The 25,588-nt window shown below is 45.6% G+C and overlaps 2 protein-coding genes across 6 annotated transcripts; one reads left to right on the top strand and one right to left on the bottom strand.

Moving 5' to 3' along the window:
- The first annotated feature begins 40 nt into the window (after positions 1-40).
- On the top strand, positions 41-21,585 carry LOC121906783 (opsin-5-like). Of its 3 annotated transcripts, none has more exons than XM_042425885.1 (7): positions 41-2,321; positions 14,783-15,019; positions 19,416-19,621; positions 20,173-20,272; positions 20,342-20,446; positions 20,529-20,752; positions 20,928-21,585. In XM_042425885.1, the coding sequence occupies exons 1-7, from the start codon at positions 2,306-2,308 to the stop codon at positions 21,387-21,389; spliced, it is 1,350 nt and encodes a 449-aa protein (XP_042281819.1). In that variant the 5' UTR covers positions 41-2,305; the 3' UTR covers positions 21,390-21,585. The 3 variants fall into 3 exon arrangements, with proteins under 3 accessions (XP_042281819.1, XP_042281829.1, XP_042281838.1); XM_042425895.1 differs by having other exon boundaries at positions 42-2,321; positions 14,840-15,019; XM_042425904.1 differs by lacking the exon at positions 14,783-15,019 and having other exon boundaries at positions 43-2,321.
- Positions 2,861-14,380, bottom strand: LOC121906770 (serum response factor-like). Of its 3 annotated transcripts, none has more exons than XM_042425862.1 (8): positions 12,636-14,379; positions 11,776-12,045; positions 9,917-10,118; positions 9,610-9,753; positions 7,121-7,225; positions 6,778-6,951; positions 4,983-5,062; positions 2,861-3,884 (listed from the first exon to the last, which is right to left on the bottom strand). In XM_042425862.1, exons 1-8 carry the CDS (start codon positions 13,053-13,055, stop codon positions 3,798-3,800), a joined length of 1,482 nt encoding a protein of 493 aa, XP_042281796.1. In that variant the 5' UTR covers positions 13,056-14,379; the 3' UTR covers positions 2,861-3,797. The 3 variants fall into 3 exon arrangements, with proteins under 3 accessions (XP_042281796.1, XP_042281805.1, XP_042281810.1); XM_042425871.1 differs by having other exon boundaries at positions 9,917-10,019; XM_042425876.1 differs by lacking the exon at positions 9,610-9,753 and having other exon boundaries at positions 12,636-14,380.
- Positions 21,586-25,588: the final 4,003 nt, after the last annotated feature.

Here is a 25,588-nt window from a genome sequence, read left to right as displayed (position 1 = left end):
ATACATACATGTATATATATCACTTTTGATGACTTTTGTTGTGATTTGGCGCTATATAAATAAAATTGAATTGAATCACCAGCTGGATAATATCAGATGTATAATTAAAATTATGATGTCGGCAACTTAAGAACCAGTTTAGCAACATTATCATCAAGTCTTTGACAGGATTCATTTACAAGCATCAATGAAAGTTAAAAATGAAGAAACTGCAGAAGAATATAAATACAGTGGAAACTGTTTGTATTGATCACGTGTGTCCGGGTCAAATATCACTATAAGCAGATGATTATGAACCTTTTCTTTATTTCTCACACAGAGCAGCATCTAACTGTCTGTTTTACTGTCAGAAGCTTCGAGGAGACAGAATGACTTCCTGTCTCCGTCGTGATTTATCACGAGAGTAAAATACAAAAATAGATTTATGTAGTTTAAATGTTTTCCACATGTTGTTGTCATGTATGAAGAGACTCAAAATGAACACTTTCAGCGGACTACTTGATTTATTTAAACAGCATAAATGTTGTACAGGAATGATTGATATAAACAGCTGATCAGTGTAAATCACTATAAACAGTGAACATTCAAACACAGCAGAGCTTCATGGTTTGGACTTTATTTTCTTTTTGTCTTCACAGCTCGAACAAAATGAGTGAATAAATAAATAAATAACTTCAACATAACGCTGAGCTTTTAAATAAAAAGCTTCGCTGCAACACGACGTGACGGCGAATAAAACGGAGATGATGATGATGAAGATGAACTGAAGTGTTTCTGTAAAACTGTTTCTGGACTCAGACAAGAAGACGCCTGATGGAACCGTCACACGTTCTTTAACTCACAACTACATGAAGCTACATGGTTACCATGGTAACCATAAAATAAGCCAGACTCGTCCCCTCTGATGTCCAGCAGGAAAACTTTGGAGATCAATAATATTTACAGATCGACAGATTCTGGATATTAATGGAGGAGGAGAAGAAGTCATAAAAACAATAATCACACATGAATCACACAGACGGCACTTCCAGCTTCTGTCTTTATTTCTTTCTTCTTTTTATTTTTGTTTTACGTTTGTATTACGGACCTTTTCACACGTTTTCTGATCTTTATATTAGTTTTATTGTTGGCAGCCGGTGATCCGTGTTGAAGCCACAGAGAGAAGAAAGAAAGACTTTAATAAACTTATGTACAAAAAGACAAATACGTCATATTTTGTTTGCAGTGTAATGACGTAATAAAACTGATTTTACACGAGCAAGAAGCTTCCGGTCTGAAAAGTGAAGCGAATGCTGTGAACAGAACATCAATACTGACGTTTCACACAGACATCCCTGAAATGTTCAGGAACATTTCCTGCACGGGGTCACGTGTGAACAGGAGCAGGGATCAATATTCAGGGAAATACGAGACGCCAGTTTCCCGCCTCAAGAGCGACTAACGTTTCAGGGAAAAAGCTGGCCCGTAACGTTGCAGAGACGAACATCACGTCCGTCTGATGAAAGATGATTTAATAACTAACGAGAAATACTTCATAACTTCAGCTCCTCGCCCGCCATGTTCCTAAAAATAATGAAGTGTCTTCCGTTGCGTTCACGTACATCTGAACGACATTAATGTGACACGTTTCAGCCTGAGTCACATGATAACTGCAGCTCAGTCTGACGGTTCAGTAGATGATGTCATAGATGTAAATAACATGGCAGGTGGTTTCTGACTGTGGAGAGCTCTGAGTGTGGCACCTCTGCTAATTAAAGACACAGTTTGAGGCTTCTGTTTTCATTCTGGACCGAACTGTGAGCTGAAACACTGGAACCCGCTCGGCTCACTGTAAACAGCAGCTTCACTGCCTGTAATACATCCACAGCCTGTATGTGTCTGCTTATGTGCAGCAACATATTTCTCCCCCTCTCCCTGTTGCTCCACATTAAGTTCCACTCTGTTACATTAAAATACCAGTTTAGAGGGGCAGAAATACGCCGCTCGGCTCAAACCAGTCAGGGCTGAAGCAGCGGCGGCCCACAGGACCCGCAGGACGGACCCGAAGCTTCGGCACCGCGCTCACAGCTGCTGCAGGAGGTTTCCTGTGATTCACAGATGGTCCCCGTGAACGGAGGATGGATTCAATGGCTCTTCTATTTCCTGCAATAGTGATGTGACTACGTTGTGATTGACAAGTCGCTACCACAGCGACAAAGTTGGTGAGGTAACGTCTTCATAGTGTAACCAGATTCCCAGAGTTTAGATGTAAAGTTAACGGAACATTTTGTTCAGCGTTTGAACTAAAAGATCGTCTAAGGAGTCGATGTTCAGTTTTCCAGGTAAGTACACTTTAAAACTGTTTTTCACTAGCAAGAAATTAGCATTAGCATTGTCACAGTTAAGCATAGCCTGAAAATGCACCATGCTAACCAAGCTAGCAGCTAGCAGCTAGCATCAGGGTCAGCTCCACCCCTCGTCCAAATATGGTCACTTCTGGCTCCAAAAATCCAAGATGGCGACGGTCAAAATGCAAACCTGAGGCTCCAAAAAGCGAGTCCAGAAACCAACAGGTGACATCACGGCGGCTACGTCCGTTATTTTACAATGTTGATCAATCAGCATAAAGATCAGTTCAGTGTGGATTTTTATTGATTACATGATGGCGCAGGTGAGCTTTCTGTTCTCTATCATTAAATTATCACTAAACTCTCCCGTTCTAACTCTTATTTAGAGCGGGAGCGTTCTCTGCAGGATCCTGATAATCAATATTTTATAATATATAATTTTATGCCTCATCTTGTGATTACACATTTATTTAGGAACATGAAGCATGTGATCAGACTGATCATGTGATCAGACTGTGATTAAGTAACCAAACTAACTTTTCTCTCCAAAAGTGTTTTTATTGATCGATTGATTTCCTGCTAACAAACAATAACTAATGACATCACTGAATATAGAAATATATACACATGAAAACATGATGCTGAGGAGTCAAAGGTCAAACTGCAGCAGTGTGACGAACTTTAACAGTCAGAGAGTCTAAAAACAGTTCAGGTGAGTTCAGGGTCAGTCTGTAAATAACACCTCCGGTGAGTTCGGGGTCAGTCTGTAAATAACACCTCCGGTGAGTTCAGGGTCAGTCTGTAAATAAGAGCTCTGGTGAGTTCAGGTATCAGAGTCTGATGAGGCCGTTCAGGTTCAAGAGACAGGAAATATTCCTCCTTCATCATCATCATCAGTTCTTCTCAGAGTCCGGGTTCGTCTCCTGATGAGCGAGTGTCCCTGAACGCACCACAGACGCCTGTTCTCTACACACTGATGATCTGATACATGATCATCATTATTGATCCCGTAACAGTCAATCTCATAACCTCAACTTTGATCCTTTTTTGTCCTTTTTCACATGTTTACAGATAACAGATGGTTATTGGTTATTGATCTGGTATTGATCGACAGTCATTGACCCTGAACTCTGTAGTTTATGTTCTTCATGGTGTGAGCTGAGTGGCAGAGACAGAAAACAAAGAGTTCAGACTCTGGTTCAGACTCTTCCTGCAGACTGTAAACCTGCTGAGTCAGCAAGGCGGCTGAGAAACACCGACTGATTGATTTCTACAGAAATGATCAGAAATGATCAGAAACTGACGGAGGATCAAAGCGATCAGCAGGAATGTGAAGTTAACATGATCTGTAGTTTTTGGGTGAATCGTTCCTTTAATGAGCCGCTCCACTGTTTTGGCACTTTTTGTTCTTTTACATCTTGAAGTGAAACCAGGAATCATGAACATCATGGTGGATGGGTCATGTGACTGTCAGTCGTCTTTTGATTGGTGGACATCCAGACTGACGACCTGCAGCTCCGCCAGATTACTGCTGCTGCTCTGCTGACTGATGACCATCTGAAACACACACACACACACACACACACACACACACACACACACACACACACGGTTACTGGGACGATCTGCAGTAGATACTGGTACTCTGAATTATAGTAGTACATTAGAGTAGTACGAGCAGTACTGAGAGTAGTAGGAGCAGTACTGAGAGTAGTAGGAGCAGTACTGAGAGTAGTACGAGCAGTACTGAGAGTAGTACTGAGAGTAGTAGGAGCAGTACTGAGAGTAGTACGAGCAGTACTGAGAGTAGTACTGAGAGTAGTAGGAGCAGTACTGAGAGTAGTACGAGCAGTACTGAGAGTAGTACTGAGAGTAGTAGGAGCAGTACTGAGAGTAGTACTGAGAGTAGTAGGAGCAGTACTGAGAGTAGTAGGAGCAGTACTGAGAGTAGTAGGAGCAGTACTGAGAGTAGTACTGAGAGTAGTAGGAGCAGTACTGAGAGTAGTAGGAGCAGTACTGAGAGTAGTAGGAGCAGTACTGAGAGTAGTACTGAGAGTAGTAGGAGCAGTACTGAGAGTAGTACGAGCAGTACTGAGAGTAGTAGGAGCAGTACTGAGAGTAGTAGGAGCAGTACTGAGAGTAGTACGAGCAGTACTGAGAGTAGTACGAGCAGTACTGAGAGTAGTAGGGGCAGTACTGAGAGTAGTAGGGGCAGTACTGAGAGTAGTAGGGGCAGTACTGAGAGTAGTAGGGGCAGTACTGAGAGTAGTACGAGCAGTACTGAGAGTAGTACGAGCAGTACTGAGAGTAGTAGGGGCAGTACTGAGAGTAGTAGGGGCAGTACTGAGAGTAGTACGAGCAGTACTGAGAGTAGTACGAGCAGTACTGAGAGTAGTAGGGGCAGTACTGAGAGTAGTAGGAGCAGTACTGAGAGTAGTAGGGGCAGTACTGAGAGTAGTAGGGGCAGTACTGAGAGTAGTAGGGGCAGTACTGAGAGTAGTACGAGCAGTACTGAGAGTAGTAGGGGCAGTACTGAGAGTAGTAGGAGCAGTACTGAGAGTAGTAGGGGCAGTACTGAGAGTAGTACGAGCAGTACTGAGAGTAGTAGGAGCAGTACTGAGAGTAGTAGGAGCAGTATTAGTATATTCAGAGTACCGGGTGCAGCTGGACGGCAGAAACTGGGATCTGAGCAGCGACTGGAGGAAGTGATGTGAGGAAGACCTGCGGGACCGAAGCTGAAAGACACAACAAACAAAACTTTATTTAAAACCTTGTAATGACTCGGGGTTATTATAATGACTCGGGGTTATTATAATGACTCGGGGTTAGTATAATGACTCGGGGTTATTATAATGACTCGGGGTTAGTATAATGACTCGGGGTTACTATAATGACTCGGGGTTATTATAATGACTCGGGGTTATTATAATGACTCGGGGTTATTATAATGACTCGGGGTTATTATAATGACTCGGGGTTACTATAATGACTCGGGGTTATTATAATGACTCGGGGTTATTATAATGACTCGGGGTTAGTATAATGACTCGGGGTTATTATAACGACTCGGGGTTATTATAACGACTCGGGGTTATTATAATGACTCGGGGTTACTATAATGACTCGGGGTTATTATAATGACTCGGGGTTATTATAATGACTCGGGGTTACTATAATGACTCGGGGTTATTATAATGACTCGGGGTTATTATAATGACTCGGGGTTAGTATAATGACTCGGGGTTAGTATAATGACTCGGGGTTTGTATAATGACTCGGGGTTATTATAATGACTCAGGGTTATTATAATGACTCGGGGTTATTATAATGACTCGGGGTTCGTATAATGACTCGGGGTTATTATAATGACTCGGGGTTATTATAATGACTCGGGGTTAGTATAATGACTCGGGGTTATTATAATGACTCGGGGTTATTATAATGACTCGGGGTTACTATAATGACTCGGGGTTATTATAATGACTCGGGGTTATTATAATGACTCGGGGTTAGTATAATGACTCGGGGTTATTATAATGACTCGGGGTTATTATAATGACTCGGGGTTACTATAATGACTCGGGGTTATTATAATGACTCGGGGTTAGTATAATGACTCGGGGTTATTATAATGACTCAGGGTTACTGTAATGACTCGGGGTTACTATAATGACTCGGGGTTATTATAATGACTCGGGGTTAGTGTAATGACTCAGGGTTAATATAATGACTCGGGGTTATTATAATGACTCGGGGTTAGTGTAATGACTCGGGGTTATTATAATGACTCGGGGTTAGTGTAATGACTCGGGGTTACTGTAATGACTCGGGGTTACTATAATGACTCGGGGTTATTATAATGACTCGGGGTTACTATAATGACTCGGGGTTCGTATAATGACTCGGGGTTATTATAATGACTCGGGGTTAATATAATGACTCGGGGTTATTGTAATGACTCGGGATTATTATAATGACTCGGGGTTATTATAATGACTCGGGGTTACTGTAATGACTCGGGGTTATTATAATGACTCGGGGTTATTGTAATGACTCGGGGTTATTATAATGACTCGGGGTTATTGTAATGACTCGGGGTTACTGTAATGACTCGGGGTTATTATAATGACTCGGGGTTACTGTAATGACTCGGGGTTATTATAATGACTCGGGGTTATTGTAATGACTCGGGGTTATTATAATGACTCGGGGTTATTATAATGACTCGGGGTTACTGTAATGACTCGGGGTTATTATAATGACTCGGGGTTATTGTAATGACTCGGGGTTATTATAATGACTCGGGGTTATTATAATGACTCGGGGTTAGTGTAATGACTCGGGGTTATTATAATGACTCGGGGTTATTATAATGACTCGGGGTTAGTGTAATGACTCGGGGTTACTGTAACTACTTGGGGTTGATGTGATCATTGTACCAGGGTCGTACCGGGGTCATGTGACTGGGCATGGCCTGTGGAGGAGAAGGTGTTGAGGACAGCAAGGCTGCCGTCTCCCAGTGATGGCGTCGGTGTGGCGTACATGACCGTGTGACCACCGGGGTACATCATGTGACCAGCCACTGAGGAGGAAGAGGAGGAGGAGGAGGAGGCAGGAAGACCGGCTGCAGAGAGAGAGAGAGAAAACTGATCAGCAGCGTCATATCGTCCAATCACAGCGGCCAACCCCCCGTGGTACATTCAAGACCCTCAGCATTGAGGAGGCGGGGCTATGTTCTTACCTGTGGAGGCGGGGCTATGTTCTTACCTGTGGAGGCGGGGCTATGTTCTTACCTGTGGAGGCGGGGTTGTGAATGTCTGAGCTGCTCTGATTGGTGGAGGTCTGCTGACTGCTGGCTTGAACCTGGATGGTCTGCAACTGCTGTGAGACTCCGCCTCCTGATGAACGCAGGTCAACTTTAATATTGATTATCCAACAATGTTCTTATTGCTATTGATTATTATTATAGTGTCTGTTATTGATTATAGTGTCTGTGTGTCTGTTATTGATTATAGTGTCTGTGTGTCTGTTATTGATTATAGTGTCTGTTATTGATTATAGTGTCTGTTATTGATTATAGTGTCTGTTATTGATTATAGTGTCTGTGTGTCTGTTATTGATTATAGTGTCTGTGTGTCTGTTATTGATTATAGTGTCTATCGCCGGTAACTAACTATCGCTATGGTTTTATCACCAAGGCCTAACCTGAACACACACCTGAACACACACACAGTAAATCTCTCAGGTGGGTGGGGCTCCGGCACCAGCAGGGGGGGCCAAGAGGCCATAAGCCCCCCCCCCCCACTTTTCCCTACTCCCACATTGTTTTTAAGTCACGGTATCCCCTCCAGTGCCCCTCTATTACAACACTTATGGTAAAAAGACGCAGGAGCTTTTCTATGAGTCACAGAAAACTTCCTGCGTCTCGTGTGTGTTGACGTCAACAGCAACAGTGAAAAGCAGCTGTGAGTGCGATGCTGAAGCTTTGGGTTCATCCTGCAGGAGAAATATGTTGCTGCACATAAGCAGACACATACAGGCTGTGGATGTTTTACAGGCAGTGAAGCTGCTGTTTACAGTGAGCCGAGCGGGTTCCAGTGTTTCAGCTCACAGTTCGGTCCAGAATGAAAACAGAAGCCTCAAACTGTGTCTTTAATCAGCAGAGGTGCCACACTCAGAGCTCTCCACAGTCAGAAACCACCTTCCATGTTATTTACATCTATGACATCATCTACTGAACCGTCAGACTGAGCTGCAGTTATCATGTGACTCAGGCTGATCTGGGATGTTACAGAAACATCAGCACTGATGATCTGATGCTCGCAGCTGCTGTGCGTCAGATTATTATTATTAAACACCTGCAGCGTCGTCGGAGTGTCGGACGACGACTCAGCGACCAAAACTGTTTCCTCTGCGGCTGAAAGAGAGAGAGAGAGAGACGGCGCGGCGGTCGAGTAAGGAGAGCGAGCAGTAGTGAGAACAAAGCGAGAAATAAAACATTTTATTCTAAATATTTCACGGCGGTCACATTTTACAGCACAAATAAATAAAGTCAACAGATGACGCTCTTAGTTTAGTTTTTACTTTCCTGCTTTTCATTCGTTCGTTAATTAATGCAGCAAAGTTCCTGCAGAGAACAACATGTTGGCATTTCAGCTCTGATGCTTGCAGTGCGCCACAGGAGCGTCAGATTATCACTGTTAGTGCGTTCGGGCCCTGAGACGCAGCAGCGAGCGTGACGCAGCGGCGAGAGTGACGCAGCGGCGAGAGAGACGCAGCGGCGAGAGAGACGCAGCGGCGAGAGAGACGCAGCGGCGAGCGTGACGCAGCGGCGAGCGTGACGCAGCGGCGAGAGAGACGCAGCGGCGAGCGTGACGCAGCGGCGAGCGTGACGCAGCGGCGAGAGTGACGCAGCGGCGAGAGTGACGCAGCGGCGAGAGAGACGCAGCGGCGAGCGAGACGCAGCGGCGAGAGTGACGCAGCGGCGAGAGAGACGCAGCGGCGAGAGTGACGCAGCGGCGAGAGTGACGCAGCGGCGAGAGAGACGCAGCGGCGAGAGTGACGCAGCGGCGAGAGTGACGCAGCGGCGAGAGAGACGCAGCGGCGAGAGTGACGCAGCGGCGAGCGTGACGCAGCGGCGAGAGTGACGCAGCGGCGAGCGTGACGCAGCGGCGAGAGTGACGCAGCGGCGAGCGTGACGCAGCGGCGAGAGAGACGCAGCGGCGAGAGTGACGCAGCGGCGAGAGTGACGCAGCGGCGAGAGAGACGCAGCGGCGAGAGAGACGCAGCGGCGAGCGTGACGCAGCGGCGAGAGTGACGCAGCGGCGAGAGAGACGCAGCGGCGAGAGTGACGCAGCGGCGAGCGTGACGCAGCGGCGAGAGTGACGCAGCGGCGAGCGTGACGCAGCGGCGAGAGTGACGCAGCGGCGAGAGTGACGCAGCGGCGAGAGTGACGCAGCGGCGAGAGAGACGCAGCGGCGAGAGTGACGCAGCGGCGAGAGAGACGCAGCGGCGAGCGTGACGCAGCGGCGAGAGTGACGCAGCAGCGGTGACTCGGGTCTGATGATCTTTACAGATTATTGCGTTTAAAGGCTGATCAGAACTGCAACCTCGTTTACTGGTGTGCACGTGTAGAACGCGTCTGTGGCCACGGACCCCCGAAAAGTATGAAGGAAACCGTGTGCACGTCCCCGTGCACGTCCGCCGCTGTCCACGTGTAAAAAAGGCCGTCACACACCCTCGTACTCCTGAGATGAATGTGGCACCCCTGGCTCTGGCTCACCTGACAGCGACACAGTGGCGGGGAGGCGAAGCAGCGTGGTCGGCTGTGTGGGCGGGGCGTGCAGCGTGGAGGCGGGGCCCGGGGCCGCGGGGCCCTGCAGCTGGCTGAGGGGGATGGTGTGGGTGCCGGGAGGCAGCGAGGCACCTGTGGACAGGTGGAGTGACGGGCCGAGGCCAGAGACAGGTGAGCTGCTAACAACTTGAAGCACAAAACTGAAAACCTCTACAGCGGTTTCCAATAGACGGCCAAAAGTATGTGGACAGCTGAACGTGTGTCACGCACGGACAGCTGAGACGATCTGTACTACCTGACATTAAGGTGAATCCTCCGGGAAGCACGACTCCGGCTGACGTCTTCAGCAGCGTCCCGTTGGACGACACAGAGGGCGGTTGCCAGGAGGAGGCGCTCACCTGCAGGGAGGAGGAGGAGGAGGATGAGGAGGAGGAGGAGGAGGAGGAGGAAGGCTGCGTGCTGCCTGGCAGGTTGGTGAAGGCTGGTTTGATCAAGTCCTGCAGGGAGACAGACAGATGGCACAAACTCAGGGACCTCAGGTACATCTCAAGTCTCTGAACTGCATCCATGTTTCCCTCACTGTCTTAGTCCCTCCCACCGAGGACGCACAAGGACGCACAAGGTCGTACGAGGACGCATGAGGTTGTACGAGGACGCAAGAGGACACATGAGGTTGTACGAGGACACATGAGGTCATACTAGGATGTACGAGGTTGTACAAGGCCGCAAGAGGTTGTACGAGGACGCACGAGGTTGTACGAGGACGCACGAGGTTGTACGAGGATGCATGAGGTCATACTAGGATGTACGAGGTTGTAGGAGGACGCATGAGGTTGTACGAGGACGCATGAGGTTGTACGAGGACACAAGAGGACGCACAAGGTTGTACGAGGACACAAGAGGACGCATGAGGTTGTACGAGGACGCATGAGGTTGTACAAGGACGCACGAGGTTGTATGAGGACACAAGAGGACGCACGAGGTTGTACGAGGATGCATGAGGTCGTACTAGGATGTACGAGGTTGTACGAGGACGCACAAGGTTGTACGAGGACGCATGAGGTCGTACTAGGATGTACGAGGTTGTACGAGGACGCACAAGGTTGTACGAGGACGCATGAGGTCATACTAGGATGTACGAGGTTGTACGAGGACGCACAAGGTTGTACGAGGACGCACGAGGTCATACTAGGATGTACGAGGTTGTACGAGGACGCACAAGGTTGTACGAGGACGCATGAGGTCATACTAGGATGTACGAGGTTGTACGAGGACGCACGAGGTTGTACGAGGACGCACGAGGTCGTACGAGGACGCAAGAGGACGCACAAGGTTGTACGAGGATGCATGAGGTCATACTAGGATGCACGAGGTTGTACGAGGATGCATGAGGTCGTACTAGGATGCACGAGGTTGTACGAGGATGCATGAGGTCATACTAGGATGTACGAGGTTGTACGAGGACGCACAAGGTTGTACGAGGACGCATGAGGTCATACTAGGATGTACGAGGTTGTACGAGGACGCACGAGGTTGTACGAGGACGCACGAGGTTGTACGAGGACGCACGAGGTTGTACGAGGACGCAAGAGGACGCACAAGGTTGTACGAGGACGCATGAGGTCATACTAGGATGTACGAGATTGTACGAGGACGCATGAGGTTGTACGAGGACGCACGAGGTTGTACGAGGTCGTACAAGGATGCAGGGAAACCAGGCGAGGAGAGGAAACATGTTTTTAGAGAAACAAGACGTTTCCTCTGAAGTGTCACGTAAAGCAACGTGTTTCCGCTGATCAGCTGTTAAAGTGATCGACAGCTGATCGACGTTGTGTTGTGACACTGCAGGGACGAGCACGTAGAGGGTTACATTCGTCTGATGAAAGACGCTTTCACATGGAGTGAGTGAACCAATCACAAGACTTGACGTACGAGGACGCATGAGGTCAGTTTATTATTGGGTTCTAACCTGTTGTAATAGAACCTCGCCTGTTCTACAGAGGCCTCCAACAGAACCTGTTCTAACAGAACCTGTTCTAACAGAACCATGTGCTGGGAGGAGCCAAAGATCATGTGATCAGGTTCTATGTCTCGTTCTCCTGTGTATATAACCCACATTCCTCCACGTTCCACTGTGCAGTCTGAGTCGGTTACCTTGGCGCCCTCAGGGCCGCCGTCCGCCTCGGACACCTGGTAGGTGAGGTCGGTCTCCTCGAAGCCGGTGGCGCTCATCCTCTGGTCCACGGACGGGTCGGAGCGCGGCGGTGAGTCCGGGGAGTTCAGGCAGGTCTGGATCAGAGCTTTTCCCGTCTCTGACGTGATCATCGGCTGAAGCTTCCTTGTAGCAAACGTGTACACGTGACCCGTCTCACTGGCGACCAGTAGCAACACCTGCGTACCGGTCAGTGTGGACAGTTCGTACGCCTGGGGGGGGGGCAGGTAAACAAACACAAAGCTATAAATCAGATAAATACTGACGTGTCTCAGATGAACTACTCTGCTGCTTTTATTGCAGAACGTTGAACTCTTGTTCGATGGTTCTGTGATGTTTTATAGACTAAACGATTAATCAATAAAATGATCAGCGGATTAGCCAATAGTGAAAATAAACGCTCTCAGGAAGCAGCCTGTTAACCTGCAGCTCCGACCGTCAGGGTTGTCATGGTTACCAGAGCCTTACACACAGAGTTACATCCCATAGTAGCAACAGAAAAGTTCATCTGTGTGTTTTCAGTGAGTCAGTTAAATATTTCTACCATGAACCGGTGTCAGCTGGGAACAGGTGAGGTCACATGACCGACTCCTCAGGCACAAAGCGGCTCAGTGATCTCAGGTGAGGCCTGACAGGTGACCAATCACATTATTATACTCAGATCCGGTGTGTCCACAGTGTGGTCCCTGCAGGGTCACTCAGGATCTATTAACTTTAATTAAATAAGCTATTAAACACACACACAGCAGATCACGTAACCTGTGTGTGACCTCTGACCCCTGCTGTCAGCTGGCCCCCTCACCTTCTTCATGATGCCGGTCTTCCTCTTGCTGAAGGTGGTGTACCTCCGCAGCTTGTTGTCGATGAACTCCATCTTGATCTTCACTCTTCCTCGGGTCTTCTTGCCGGGCTTAGCCCCGGGCACCCCGGTGCTGGCCCCGCCGTAAACCCCCGCCAGGCCTCCGGAGGCCGCCGCCTGATGACCGACCTCCCTCTCACTCCTCTCCCGCTTCACCCCTCTCCTGTCCCCGCCTGAACCCGCCGTGTCCTCGTCCTCCCCGGACTCGGACTCCGGGTCGGAGCCGCTGTAAACCACCTCGGTACCGTATTCCCGCTCTTCAAACAGGCCTCCATCGGGCTCCGCGGTGGAGTTCGGTCCGGGTCCGGCCGCGTTCAGTCCGGTTCCGTTGCCCGCCCGCCCGGTTCCGGTTCTGGTTCCCATTCCCCGCCGGGCCTGGAAACCTCCTCCTCGCGGCGGGACAAAGCTCCGGTGCTAGCGGCGGGAACACCGACACTCCCTCCCCGGGCTCCGAGCTTCCAGCCCGGGCAGTGTGATTAACCGGACCGCTAGCTGCGCGGCTAACGGAGCTAACTAGCTAACCAGTTAGCGGTTACTTTAGCAACAAGTTCGGCTCTCCGCACATCGGGATACTCCGTAAATCACCGATTGATCAGGCCGAACAGCCAAACAACATGCGAGGAAACTCTGGGATACATTTTCTCCATGAAATCTGAGGCAGTTTGAAGAAAAACAGAGAGTAAAGTTATAAAGTTGTTTTTCTGCAGTAAGCAGCAAGGCCCAGCCCCCCGGATCACTCCGCTCCACATAAGGAAATGACAAGCAGCACCCGCACATATTCTTCCGCTGTGAGACATAGTTCCACAGACACTACGCGGTATGTCAACAGTCCTCCACAAATATACGAAACATTTAATCAGAAACGATCCATGAACGCATTCTACATGAATTAACAGACAACATACAGACAGATTATGGAGGCTGCGCGCACTGATACCACAAACCGAACTACGTTTCTCCTTATAAAGAAGCACGTTTCCTTTTATGGCGCTGCCGCTCCTTATATGGTCATCCATCACAAGTTCACGCTGAAAACTACAAACACGTGCAGAGAAGAAGAGAAGGAGAAGAAGAAGAAGAAGAAGGAGGAGGAGAAGCGTAGATTTATAAACAGGGTGGATCTAGAGAAATATTCATGGGGTGATATAAACAAATTCAATAAATATCTATATTGCAAACAAGGGAGAAGAAGAAGAAAAACTGTTGAGTGTAAGAGCATGGATGCTGTCAGTAATTGCTTAAAGGATTAAATAAACCTTGTACAATCAAAATGCAGCTAATCACCATCATGTGTTTAGTGTCATAAACTTTCCCTCCGTTTGTTAGAAGTTTGGTTTTAAAACCAGAGTGGAAATGGAAAGCCAGGAAAAGTAAAATGATTCTACTGAATGTTTGTTGCTCTTTGTTTACTCGTCACTTTATTGTGAGTTCAACTTTTGTCCATTTTGGGATCCTGTAGGAATGACTGTTTTTTCCAGTGATCCGATTGGTCAGTGGTCGGGGTGTTGACAGGTTGTAATCTGTAACTCTGACGTCAACGTGCTAACCTGCTGCTCAGCACAGGTTACCATGGTGATTTATGCCAGTTAAAAGTGAGTCGGCTTCATGATATCAGAAAACCTGAGTTAAGCCCAAAGAGAGCTGCTGACACACTGATCTCGCTACAGGCTGCTGTTTGTAATAATAATAATAATATAAGCAGTTATATATATATATATATTATAATAGTATAATTTATTTATAAAATAACATAGAATTATAACTATTTACTAACGTTGTGTTTTTGTCTGACTGTAAATAAAGTTTTTGTGTGTGTTTGAGGAGTAAAGACACACCTGGATGCTTCTGACAGGTTATTAACATACGATCAATAAAACATTAAAGATACAGTTCTGTTCTCTGTGACCTCAGATCAGCAGCTAGCTGAGGCGTTAGCGCTGTGGCCCAGGGAACATGAAGTCCTTTAAGGTCAAAGGTCACTATGAGGCTGGAGCAGAACGTAAACAGTCAAACTGTGATGTCATGACATCATCAGCCATTCAGCCAATCACACAGCAGGTTTACAGTGTGACCTGTGTGCTGGTCTGAAGCCAGTCCAGGCTCAGGTCTATATTTACCTCAGATTATCAGAGCCATCCTGTCCTCAGACCTCGGACCTCAGACTCTCAGCCTGCTGCTCGACATGTCAGCCGGCAGCTCTGCAGCAGGAGGGGGAGGGGGGGGCAGCACCCCCTGGAGGAACAGCAGCTTCATCCTGGGGGGGGGCAGAGACCCCCCTCTGTCCGACCAAGGAGAGACCATCATCGGGGTCTACCTGCTGCTGCTGGGTGAGTACGAGTACTGCAGCTGTACTACACACTGCAGTACTACTACACACTGTAACTGTAGTACACACTGTAACTGTAGTACACACTGCAGTACTCCTATACACTAACTGTAGTACACACTGTAACTACACAACACACTGTAACTGTAGTACAAACTGTAACTGTAGTACACACTGCAGTAGTACTACAAACTGTAACTACACAACACACTGTAACTGCACTACAGACTGCAGTACTACTAGACACTGTATCTGTCCAACACACTGTAACTGTAGTACACACTGCAGTACTACTACAAACTGTAACTGTAGTATACACTGTAAGTGTACTACACACTGCAGTACTACTACACACTACAACTATACAACACACTTTAACTGTAGTATACACTGCAGTACTACTACAAACTGTAACTGTAGTACACACTGTAACTACACAACACACTGTAACTGTACTACAGACTGCAGTACTACTACACACTGTATCTATACAACACACTTTAACTAGTACACACTGCAGTACTACTACAAACTGTAACTGTAGTACACACTGTAACTACACAACACACTGTAACTGTACTACAGACTGTAACTGTACTACAGACTGCAGTACTACTAGACACTGTATCTGTACAACACACTGTAACTGTAGTACACACTGCAGTACTACTACAAACTGTAACTGTAGTACACACTGTACCTGTACTACCCACTGCAGTACTACTACACACTGTAACCATAGTACACACGGTAACTATACAACACAATGTAACTGTACTACAGACTGCAGTACTACTACACACTGTAACTGTAGTACACACTGTAACTATACAACACACTGTAACTGTAGTACACACTGCAGCTGTACTACATACTGCAGTACTACTACACACTGCAACTATACAACACACTGTAACTGTAGTACACACTGCAGTACTACTACATACTATAACTGTAGTACACACTGCAGCTGTACTACACACTGCAGTACTACTACACACTGCAACTATACAACACACTGTAACTGTAGTACACACTGCAGTACTACTACACACTACAACTATACAACACACTGTAACTGTAGCACACACTGCAGTACTACTACACACTACAACTATACAACACACTGTAACTGTAGTACACACTGCAGTACTATTACAAACTGTAACTGTAGTACACACTGTACCTGTACTACCCACTGCAGTACTACTACACACTGTAACCATAGTACACACGGTAACTATACAACACAATGTAACTGTACTACAGACTGCAGTACTACTACACACTGTAACTGTAGTACACACTGTAACTATACAACACACTGTAACTGTAGTACACACTGCAGCTGTACTACATACTGCAGTACTACTACACACTGCAACTATACAACACACTGTAACTGTAGTACACACTGTAACTATACAACACACTGTAACTGTAGTACACACTGCAGCTGTACTACATACTGCAGTACTACTACACACTGCAACTATACAACACACTGTAACTGTAGTACACACTGCAGTACTACTACATACTATAACTGTAGTACACACTGCAGCTGTACTACACACTGCAGTACTACTACACACTGCAACTATACAACACACTGTAACTGTAGTACACACTGCAGTACTACTACACACTACAACTATACAACACACTGTAACTGTAGCACACACTGCAGTACTACTACACACTACAACTATACAACACACTGTAACTGTAGTACACACTGCAGTACTACTACACACTGCAACTATACAACACACTGTAACTATAGTACACACGGCAACTATACAACACACTGTAACTGTACTACAGACTACAGTACTACTACACACTGTAACTGTAGTACACACTGTAACTATACAACACACTGTAACTGTAGTACACACTGCAGTACTACTACACACTGCAACTATACAACACACTGTAACTATAGTACACACGGTAACTATACAACACACTGTAACTGTACTACAGACTGCAGTACTACTACACACTGTAACTATACAACACACTGTAACTGTAGTACACACTGCAGCTGTACTACACACTGCAGTACTACTACACACTGCAACTATACAACACACTGTAACTGTAGCACACACTGCAGTACTACTACACACTGTAACTGTAGCACACACTGCAGTACTACTACACACTGTAACTGTAGTACACACTGCAGTACTACTACACACTATAACTGTAGTACACACTGCAGCTGTACTACACACTGCAGTACTACTACACACTACAACTATACAACACACTGTAACTGTAGCACACACTGCAGTACTACTACACACTGTAACTGTAGCACACACTGCAGTACTACTACACACTACAACTATACAACACACTGTAACTGTAGTACACACTGCAGTACTACTACACACTGTAACTGTAGCACACACTGCAGTACTACTACACACTGTAACTGTACTACAGACTGCAGTACTACTACACACTGTAACTGTAGAACACACTGTAACTGTAGCACACACTGCAGTACTACTACACACTGTAACTGTAGTACACACTGTAACTGTAGTACACACTGCAACTATACAACACGCTGTAACTGTAGCACACACTGCAGTACTACTACACACTGTAACTGTACTACAGACTGCAGTACTACTACACACTGTAACTGTACAACACACTGTAACTGTAGTACACACTGCAACTATACAACACGCTGTAACTGTAGCACACACTGCAGTACTACTACACACTGTAACTGTACTACAGACTGCAGTACTACTACACACTGTAACTGTAGTACACACTGTAACTATACAACACACTGTAACTGTAGCACACACTGCAGTACTACTACACACTGTAACTGTAGAACACACTGTAACTGTAGCACACACTGCAGTACTACTACACACTGTAACTGTAGTGCACACTGCAGTACTACTACACACTGTAACTGTACAACACGCTGTAACTGTAGTACACACTGCAGTACTACTAAACACTGCAACTATACAACACACTGCATTACTTTTACACACTGCAACTACATTACATACTGCAACTATACTACACAGTGTAACTGTATTACACTGCAGTACTACTACACACATGCTACGTGTGGCGTGGCTACGTTGTCATTGACAAGTCGCCACCACGGCAACAATGTTGATTACGTAACGTAACCATGGCGTAACCAGATATATAGCGTAGGTGTAGCCGTCGCTATTTCACAGTGTGTTTCCAGTTCATGAAAGTTAACTGTAAAAACTCTAGTTTGGCATTTGGTTCTGATAAAAGATCCTCTCAGGAGTCAGATGTGAACATTTTGTTTTAATGCTTTTAGGCCTGTTTTTCACTCGCGGAAATTAGCATTAGCATTCGCATTATCACTGTTAACCATAGATTGCAAATGCATGTGCTAACCATCTAGCAGCTAGCGCTATGGTCAACTCCACCCTCTTGTCCAAATATGGTCACTTCTGGCTCCAAAAATCAAACATGGCGATGGTCAAATCCAAGATGGCGACGGTCAAATCGCTGAACTACAAGCTAGAAGCTAGAAGGCTTCAAAACGGCAGTTCACAAACTAATGGGTGACGTCACTGTGATTACATATTTTTTACAGTCTATGGTTCAGTATGAATAGCTGCTAAAAATTTGCCTGTACTGATTAAATGTCGGCTAAAAACTAAACTAACAGGTTCATTTCCACCACTCAAGGACTTCACTCACCTGTCTGTGAAAAACTTCTTTTCTGTCTTTCCTGTCCTGTAGAATCATCCTAACTTCCCTCCGTAAGGGCCCCTGCTGGGAAGCTCTAGCTCAAGTTAAACTGTCCAGCAAGCCAGCACGCATATGTATGACTTTGTAAGACTCCTAAAGAAAGACTTTTCATTTCGGCTGATATTTAACTTTAACAGCTCTTCTGTGAACTAAATTAAATAAACTAAAGTAAGATCTCATCAAATCAGAGTTCTGCTTTGTGAAACACGGCGCCGAATTTATCAAAAGAACTGAGTGAATTCTGAAAATCTGTTTGATAAGTTAATTTACACTTTAAATGACTGACGACGAGGAAAATAAAGTCTTCAACTGTTTTGCTGCTGACGGAGGAAAATTATTATTATATATATTAATATAATGTTAAATTTAACAGAGCCAAGCCTACCAGCATCTGCTCTCTCTGCAAGATCCTTTATGATTTCTTACGACTCATAAACCGACACGAACTCATTCTGCAAAGATTTAACAGAATTCCATATTAATTTTAGTTCAATGTAAAGTGAGCTCTGTCATCTTTTGCCCTTAATATCTTAAAAAATAATGATGTTTTTTCTGAGGTGACAGTATCTGTGTCTCTGGTTTCAGAACCTGCAGACTGTATCTGTTTCTGGTTTCAGGTTGGTTGTCATGGTTTGGAAACAGCATCGTCCTGTTCGTCCTGTACCGACAGAGATCCTGCCTGCAGCCCACGGACTACCTGACCTTTAACCTGGCCATCTCTGATGCCAGCATCTCCGTGTTTGGCTACTCCAGAGGTATCATTGAGATCTTCAACGTCTTCCAGGACAGCGGGTACCTGATCTCCTCCATCTGGACCTGTGAGGTACTGCTCACCTGAGACATGTTTAGTTTATCTGAGCTACACTCTGAACAGACAGATCATCCAATCGTCGCAGCTTGAATAAAAAGTCATATTTCTTCTGCCACACTACCCGAGGATATCATTATCTCCAATGTCCATCGCCAATAAGCCCCTATAAATCACCGTACATCACGTTACACTGCAAACAGGAGCTGCTAACAGCTGATTCACATGACTTTAAATGGAGAAAGTATAAACAAATATCGGCGAGAATCACTTGGTAGCTCATAGCTAACTCACTGAATCCATGGCGTTGTTATACTTCCTGTTTACATCCCCTGAAGCAGGATGGGAACTGTAGTTCCAGCAGAGCATGATTATCTCCCAAACAGAAGTAGACAATAAAAATAAATATTATAATATGTAATAAGACCTGCGGTGACTCTGCTAGAAGGTTGTAAGCCAAGGGAGGACATGATGATGTCAGACAGGAAGTACTGACCTTTAGAGAGGCAGAGCCTGAAGCCGGACACACCTGTAACCTGAGCTCACCTGTATTGTGTGTCCTCCAGGTGGACGGTTTCTTCACTCTGCTGTTTGGTCTGAGCAGCATCAACACGCTGACAGTGATCAGCATCACACGCTACATCAAAGGATGTCACCCGAGCAGAGGTGAGGAACAAAACACATGCTAATGTTAGCATGTTAGCATGTCATAAACTTTAAATTGTGTGTTTTCAGCTCGTCACATCAGCAGGATCAGCGTGTCTGTCTGTCTGCTGCTGATCTGGATCACAGCTGGATTCTGGTCCGGAGCTCCGCTGCTTGGCTGGGGGAGCTACACAGGCAGGAAGCACACATCATAATCTGTTACCATGCTAAAACTCTCTCTCTTAACTCTGACCTCTGACCTCTGACCCCTCTGCAGATCGTGGGTACGGGACATGTGAGATTGACTGGGCCAAAGCGAACCACTCGAGCGTGTACAGGTCGTACATCATCTCCATCTTCCTGTTCAGCTTCTTCGTGCCGGTGCTCGTCATGCTCTTCTGCTACGTGTCCATCATCAACACGGTGAAGAGAGGAAACGCTCTGTCAGCTGAGGGAGACCTGAGCGACCGCCAGAGGAAGATCGAAAGAGACGTCACCATCGTGAGTCTGATGATGCTTCATCCAGGGTCGGGTTCTGGTTCAGTCCTGATTGGACGAGTCGCGCTGGCGACATCGTGTGGGGATGATGATGATGATAGTGGCGATGGTGATGATGGTGCTGATGGTGCTGATGATGTTTTAGGTTTGAAGCTTCTTATTGGTCGTCTCTTTGCAGGTTTCCATAGTGATCTGTACGGCCTTCATCCTGGCGTGGTCTCCGTATGCCGTGGTGTCCATGTGGTCAGCGTGTGGCTTTCATGTGCCAAACCTGACCAGCATCTTCACCCGCCTGTTCGCCAAGTCGGCCAGTTTCTACAACCCGCTCATCTACTTCGGCCTCAGCTCCAAGTTCCGTAAAGACGTGGCGGTGCTGCTGCCCTGCGCCCGGGACGCCAAAGACGCCGTCAGGCTGAAGCGCTTCAGACCGAAGGCCGACGCACATGGACGCCTCCGAGCTCCTCTGAACCGGACGGAGAGGAAGTACGCCCCTGAGCACCTGCCCGACCCAGCCCCCGTCCCCAACTCCGGCAAGGGGAGTCCGCCCTGCACGCCGCCGCCAGTGAACAGAGAGGTGTTCTTCATTGACAAGCCCCGCCCATCTGAGACTGGCTCCGAGTTCGAGTGTGAGAGACTGTGATAGACCAGGACTTGAACAGGACCGGCTGCTGTACAATACCTGCTCAGTACCAAACGCTGCGTCACTGCTCCTTTAATGTCATTACTTCCTGCTGTCTGATTGATTTCTGATCAGTGATTGAAGGTTTAAGGTTATTTTCTTCTTTTGATCTTGTGTGATTGTTGTGTTCATTATATTTTCATTATTGAAAAGATTCTTTTCATTTGATTTATGAATTAATAACTTTCATTTAATTTTTTATCTGTAATGTTTCTTGAGATGATGATGATGATGATGATGATGACATGTTACAGTTTCACCTTTACTTTATCCTTTTTGTCTTTTTGTAAATAAATGTATTCTTTTGCATCTACTCGGTATCGTGTCACCTTATGTTGCGGCGCTCCCCCTCCCCTGCCACAGGACGCCACCATCCCCGCAGCCATGACCCACAACATGGACTCTGAGGTTTCCTGTGAGCACAAAAACTCTGAGGAAGAAGCAAAGTTAGTGACATGCATTGATGTTACATGAATACATACAGATGGAGAGGAGGAGGAGGAGAGAGGAGCTCAGTGCATCATGGGAAGTCCCCCAGCAGTCTAGGCCTATAGCAGCATAACTAAGGGCTGATCCAAGGCGAGCCTGGTCGGCCCTAACTATAAGCTTTATCAAAAAGGAAAGTTTTAAGCCTACTCTTAAACATAGAGAGGGTGTCTGCACCCCGGACTGAATCTGGAAGATGGTTCCATAGAAGAGGAGCCTGATAGCTGAAGGCTCTGCCTCCCATTCTACTTTTAAAGACTGGTGAGTCTTTAGAGACTTGTTAGAGCAGCCTGATAATAAGGAATTGCAATAATCCAGCCTAGAAGTAACAAATGCGTGAACTAGTTTTTCTGCATCTTTTAGGGACAGGATGTGATTTTTGTGATATTACGTAAGTGAAAAAAGGCAGTCCTTGAGATTTGATTTATGTGGGAGTTAAAGGACATATCCTGATCAAAGATAACTCCCAGATTCCTTACGGTGGTGCTGGAGGCCAGGGTAATGCCATCCAGAGTAGCTTTATCATTAGATAATGTGTTTCTAAGGTGTTTAGGGCCAAACACAATAACTTCAGTTTTATCTGAGTTTAGTAGCAGAAAATTGCAGGTCATCCAGGTCTTTATGTCGTTAAGGCATGTTTGGAGTTTGTTTAACTGATTGGTTTCATCTGGCTTCATTGATAAATATAATTGGGTGTCATCTGCATAACAATGAAAGTTTATGGAGTGTTTCCTAATAATATTACCTAAAGGAAGCATATATAAGGTGAATAGAATTGGTCCAAGTACAGAACCTTGTGGAACTCCGTGTCTAACTTTTGCCTTCATGGAGGATTCATCATTAACATGTACAAACTGAAATCGGTCTGATAAATAGGACTTAAACCAACTTAATGCAGTTCCTTTAATGCCAATTAAATGTTCCAGTCTCTGCAAAAGGATTTGATGGTCAATTGTGTCGAATGCAGCACTAAGATCTAACAGGACAAGTATAGAGACAAATCCTTTGTCCGATGCAGTTAGGAGGTCATTAGTGACTTTCACCAGTGCTGTCTCTGTGCTATGATGCCTCTAAATCCTGACTGAAAATCCTCAAATAAACTATTGTTATGTAGAAAGTCACATAACTGATTAGAGACTGCTTTCTCAAGGATCTTAGAGAGAAATGGAAGGTTAGATATAGGTCTATAATTGGCTAAAACACCTGAATCAAGAGTAGGCTTCTTAAGAAGACGTTTAATTACAGCTACTTTAAAGGACTGTGGTACAGATAATTATCCTTGTAGAGAGCAAGATGGCTGCTGAGGATATGGGTGGTTTGCTAGGCTCCACTTTTGTCCTTTTTCCTGCTCCTCCCTGCTACTACTCACTGATTTGGCCGCTGTTTTCAGAACATGGACAGGCCTAAAACAGAGAGGTAATTTGGACAATAGGCACAGAGATAATGGAAATGTTTGCTTACTGCTGCTTTGCTGTTGGCTTTTGCTGGTGCCACTTGGACAATGCTTTAAGCCACATAATGCTGAAAAACAAACACCAAAAATAGCCAACTACTCTACATTCCTGAATGAAAGGCCGAGGTTGAATTTCCTCAGACATGGATACTTTGTGATCTACTCGATGCCCTCGGCACACCAAACAAACAAAACACTCGGAGAGGAGGCAAATGGCATTTTCCCAGTATACTACTGATCCTGATCTTATTATCTGGCAATGTACAATTAAACCCTGGCCCATCAACCAACCACTCACCAGATTGTGTACCAGCAGGTGGGCTAACCGGAGGGCAGCTGGACGTGGGCCTCGCTGGAGTGGCCTTCTTTTGCCGGGGCGGCGGGCTTGGTTAGAACGGTGCATCCTGGGGCTGCTCGTGGATCGCCTGGGGTGACGGATTCACTGCCTGAGCTGCTTGTGCCAGACGCGCTTCATGTTGTGACTGACCGGCAAGACCTCAGCACACCTGTCGGCACAGACATGAACTGTCTGGTGTGTGTGAACAACCATACTTATACAGGCGATCCAAGCCACCAGAGTGCACGATGCGCACAAAAAACGGGATTCATAACCCACACTATGAAAAAGGTATCCGATCAGCACGAAAACAAAATGAATTTAGATTTTTCCAGACTGTAAATCATGCAAAGGTGATATGGGACTCTATTCTGGGTGGACACCTGAACATTCAGTGTATCGTATCAAAAGGAGATCAAATTCATCATCTTCTGACGGACTCTGATCTAGATTTCCTAGCTCTGAGTGAAACCCGGCTTAACGGTAATATTGTAACCAGCATGATTGATGTTCCCGGCGACGTTTGTTACAGAAAGGATAGATCATCTGGCAGGGGAGGGGGAGTACTGTTGTATGTCAGAGACACTTTTAAATGCAATGAAATCAAACTGGACACACCTTTATAATGTTTAGCCTTAAATGTAGTTTGTCCTTCAAGATGAATTTTAACATTGTAATCTTGCACAGTCCACCATCACATGACATCTCTTTTTATCATGATTTAGATGAATTGCTTAAACTGTCAAATTTTCGCTCTGAATCTCTCTTTTTGGAGATTTTAATATAAATTTGTTTGATAAAAGTTGCAAAGAAAAGTTGGCAATGATATTGTCAAAACATATTTTTCAACAGATGGTAAAGCGACAAGAATCAATCGAATGAGTAAAACCATGATTGATCTGATTGTCACAAACAGGCCCGAAAGAGGTTTCTGACCATAACATGACCCTGATTGTATAGCATCTACCCATATATATCTTAAGGCTGGAGCACCAGACCAAGTAGGAAATTATAGACAAATTTCAATGTTACCTGTTTAAAGTTATTGCAGAACAACTGGTTGACCACCTTGAAACTAATGAACTTATTTATCCTAAACAGTTCGGATTTAGGTCAGGGTACTCAACAGAAACGGCCAACTGCTACCTCACTGTAATGTAGGAGCAGTGTTTTAGACCTTAAAAAGGCTTTTGACACTGTGAACCATGACATACTTCTGAACAAACTTAGCACCTCAAATTTGTCTGAGCAAGCAATTGGCTGGTTTGCATCATATCTTGAATGTAGAGAGCAACATGTTAAAATCGATGCATAGTTATCAATCCCCCAACGATCCAGAATGGGTATTCACAAGGCTCGATCTCAGGGCCTCTGCTTTTCAGCTTATACATAAATGATTTGCCAATAAGCTGTAAAAGAGCTGGTTGTCAAATGTATGCTGATGACACAATCATTTATGTATCAGATAAAACTCCTTCTGTTGCAGCAGAGATATTAACAAATGAAATGGAAGGTGTATCCCAATGGCTCAAAAACAATTATCTAACACTTCATCTTAAAAACACAGAAGGAAAGCAAAATATAAGTTTATAATCAAAATAGATCAAGAGGAAATAAAGGAAGTCAGTGACTTTAAATTTTTAGGTGTTATTTTGGATTCCTAACTCAAATTTGATAAACATGTTAAAAAGCTAAAGCTAAAGACAGTCAAGACAAATCTGAACTGTTTTAGAATGATAAGACATTACATACTTAAGGCAGCTCAACTGTTCATGCATGCTATGATATTTTCACATTTATCCTATTGTGTTACTGTCTGGAGCCTCGCTTCACAGTCAACTGTTAAACCCGTTAAATCATTATACAAACAGGCACTGAAAATAA

This window comes from Thunnus maccoyii, chromosome 2 (genome assembly GCF_910596095.1).
Source record: "Thunnus maccoyii chromosome 2, fThuMac1.1, whole genome shotgun sequence".
In the NCBI taxonomy this organism is placed as follows: domain Eukaryota; kingdom Metazoa; phylum Chordata; class Actinopteri; order Scombriformes; family Scombridae; genus Thunnus; species Thunnus maccoyii.
This window is presented reverse-complemented; position numbering and strand designations above follow the sequence as displayed.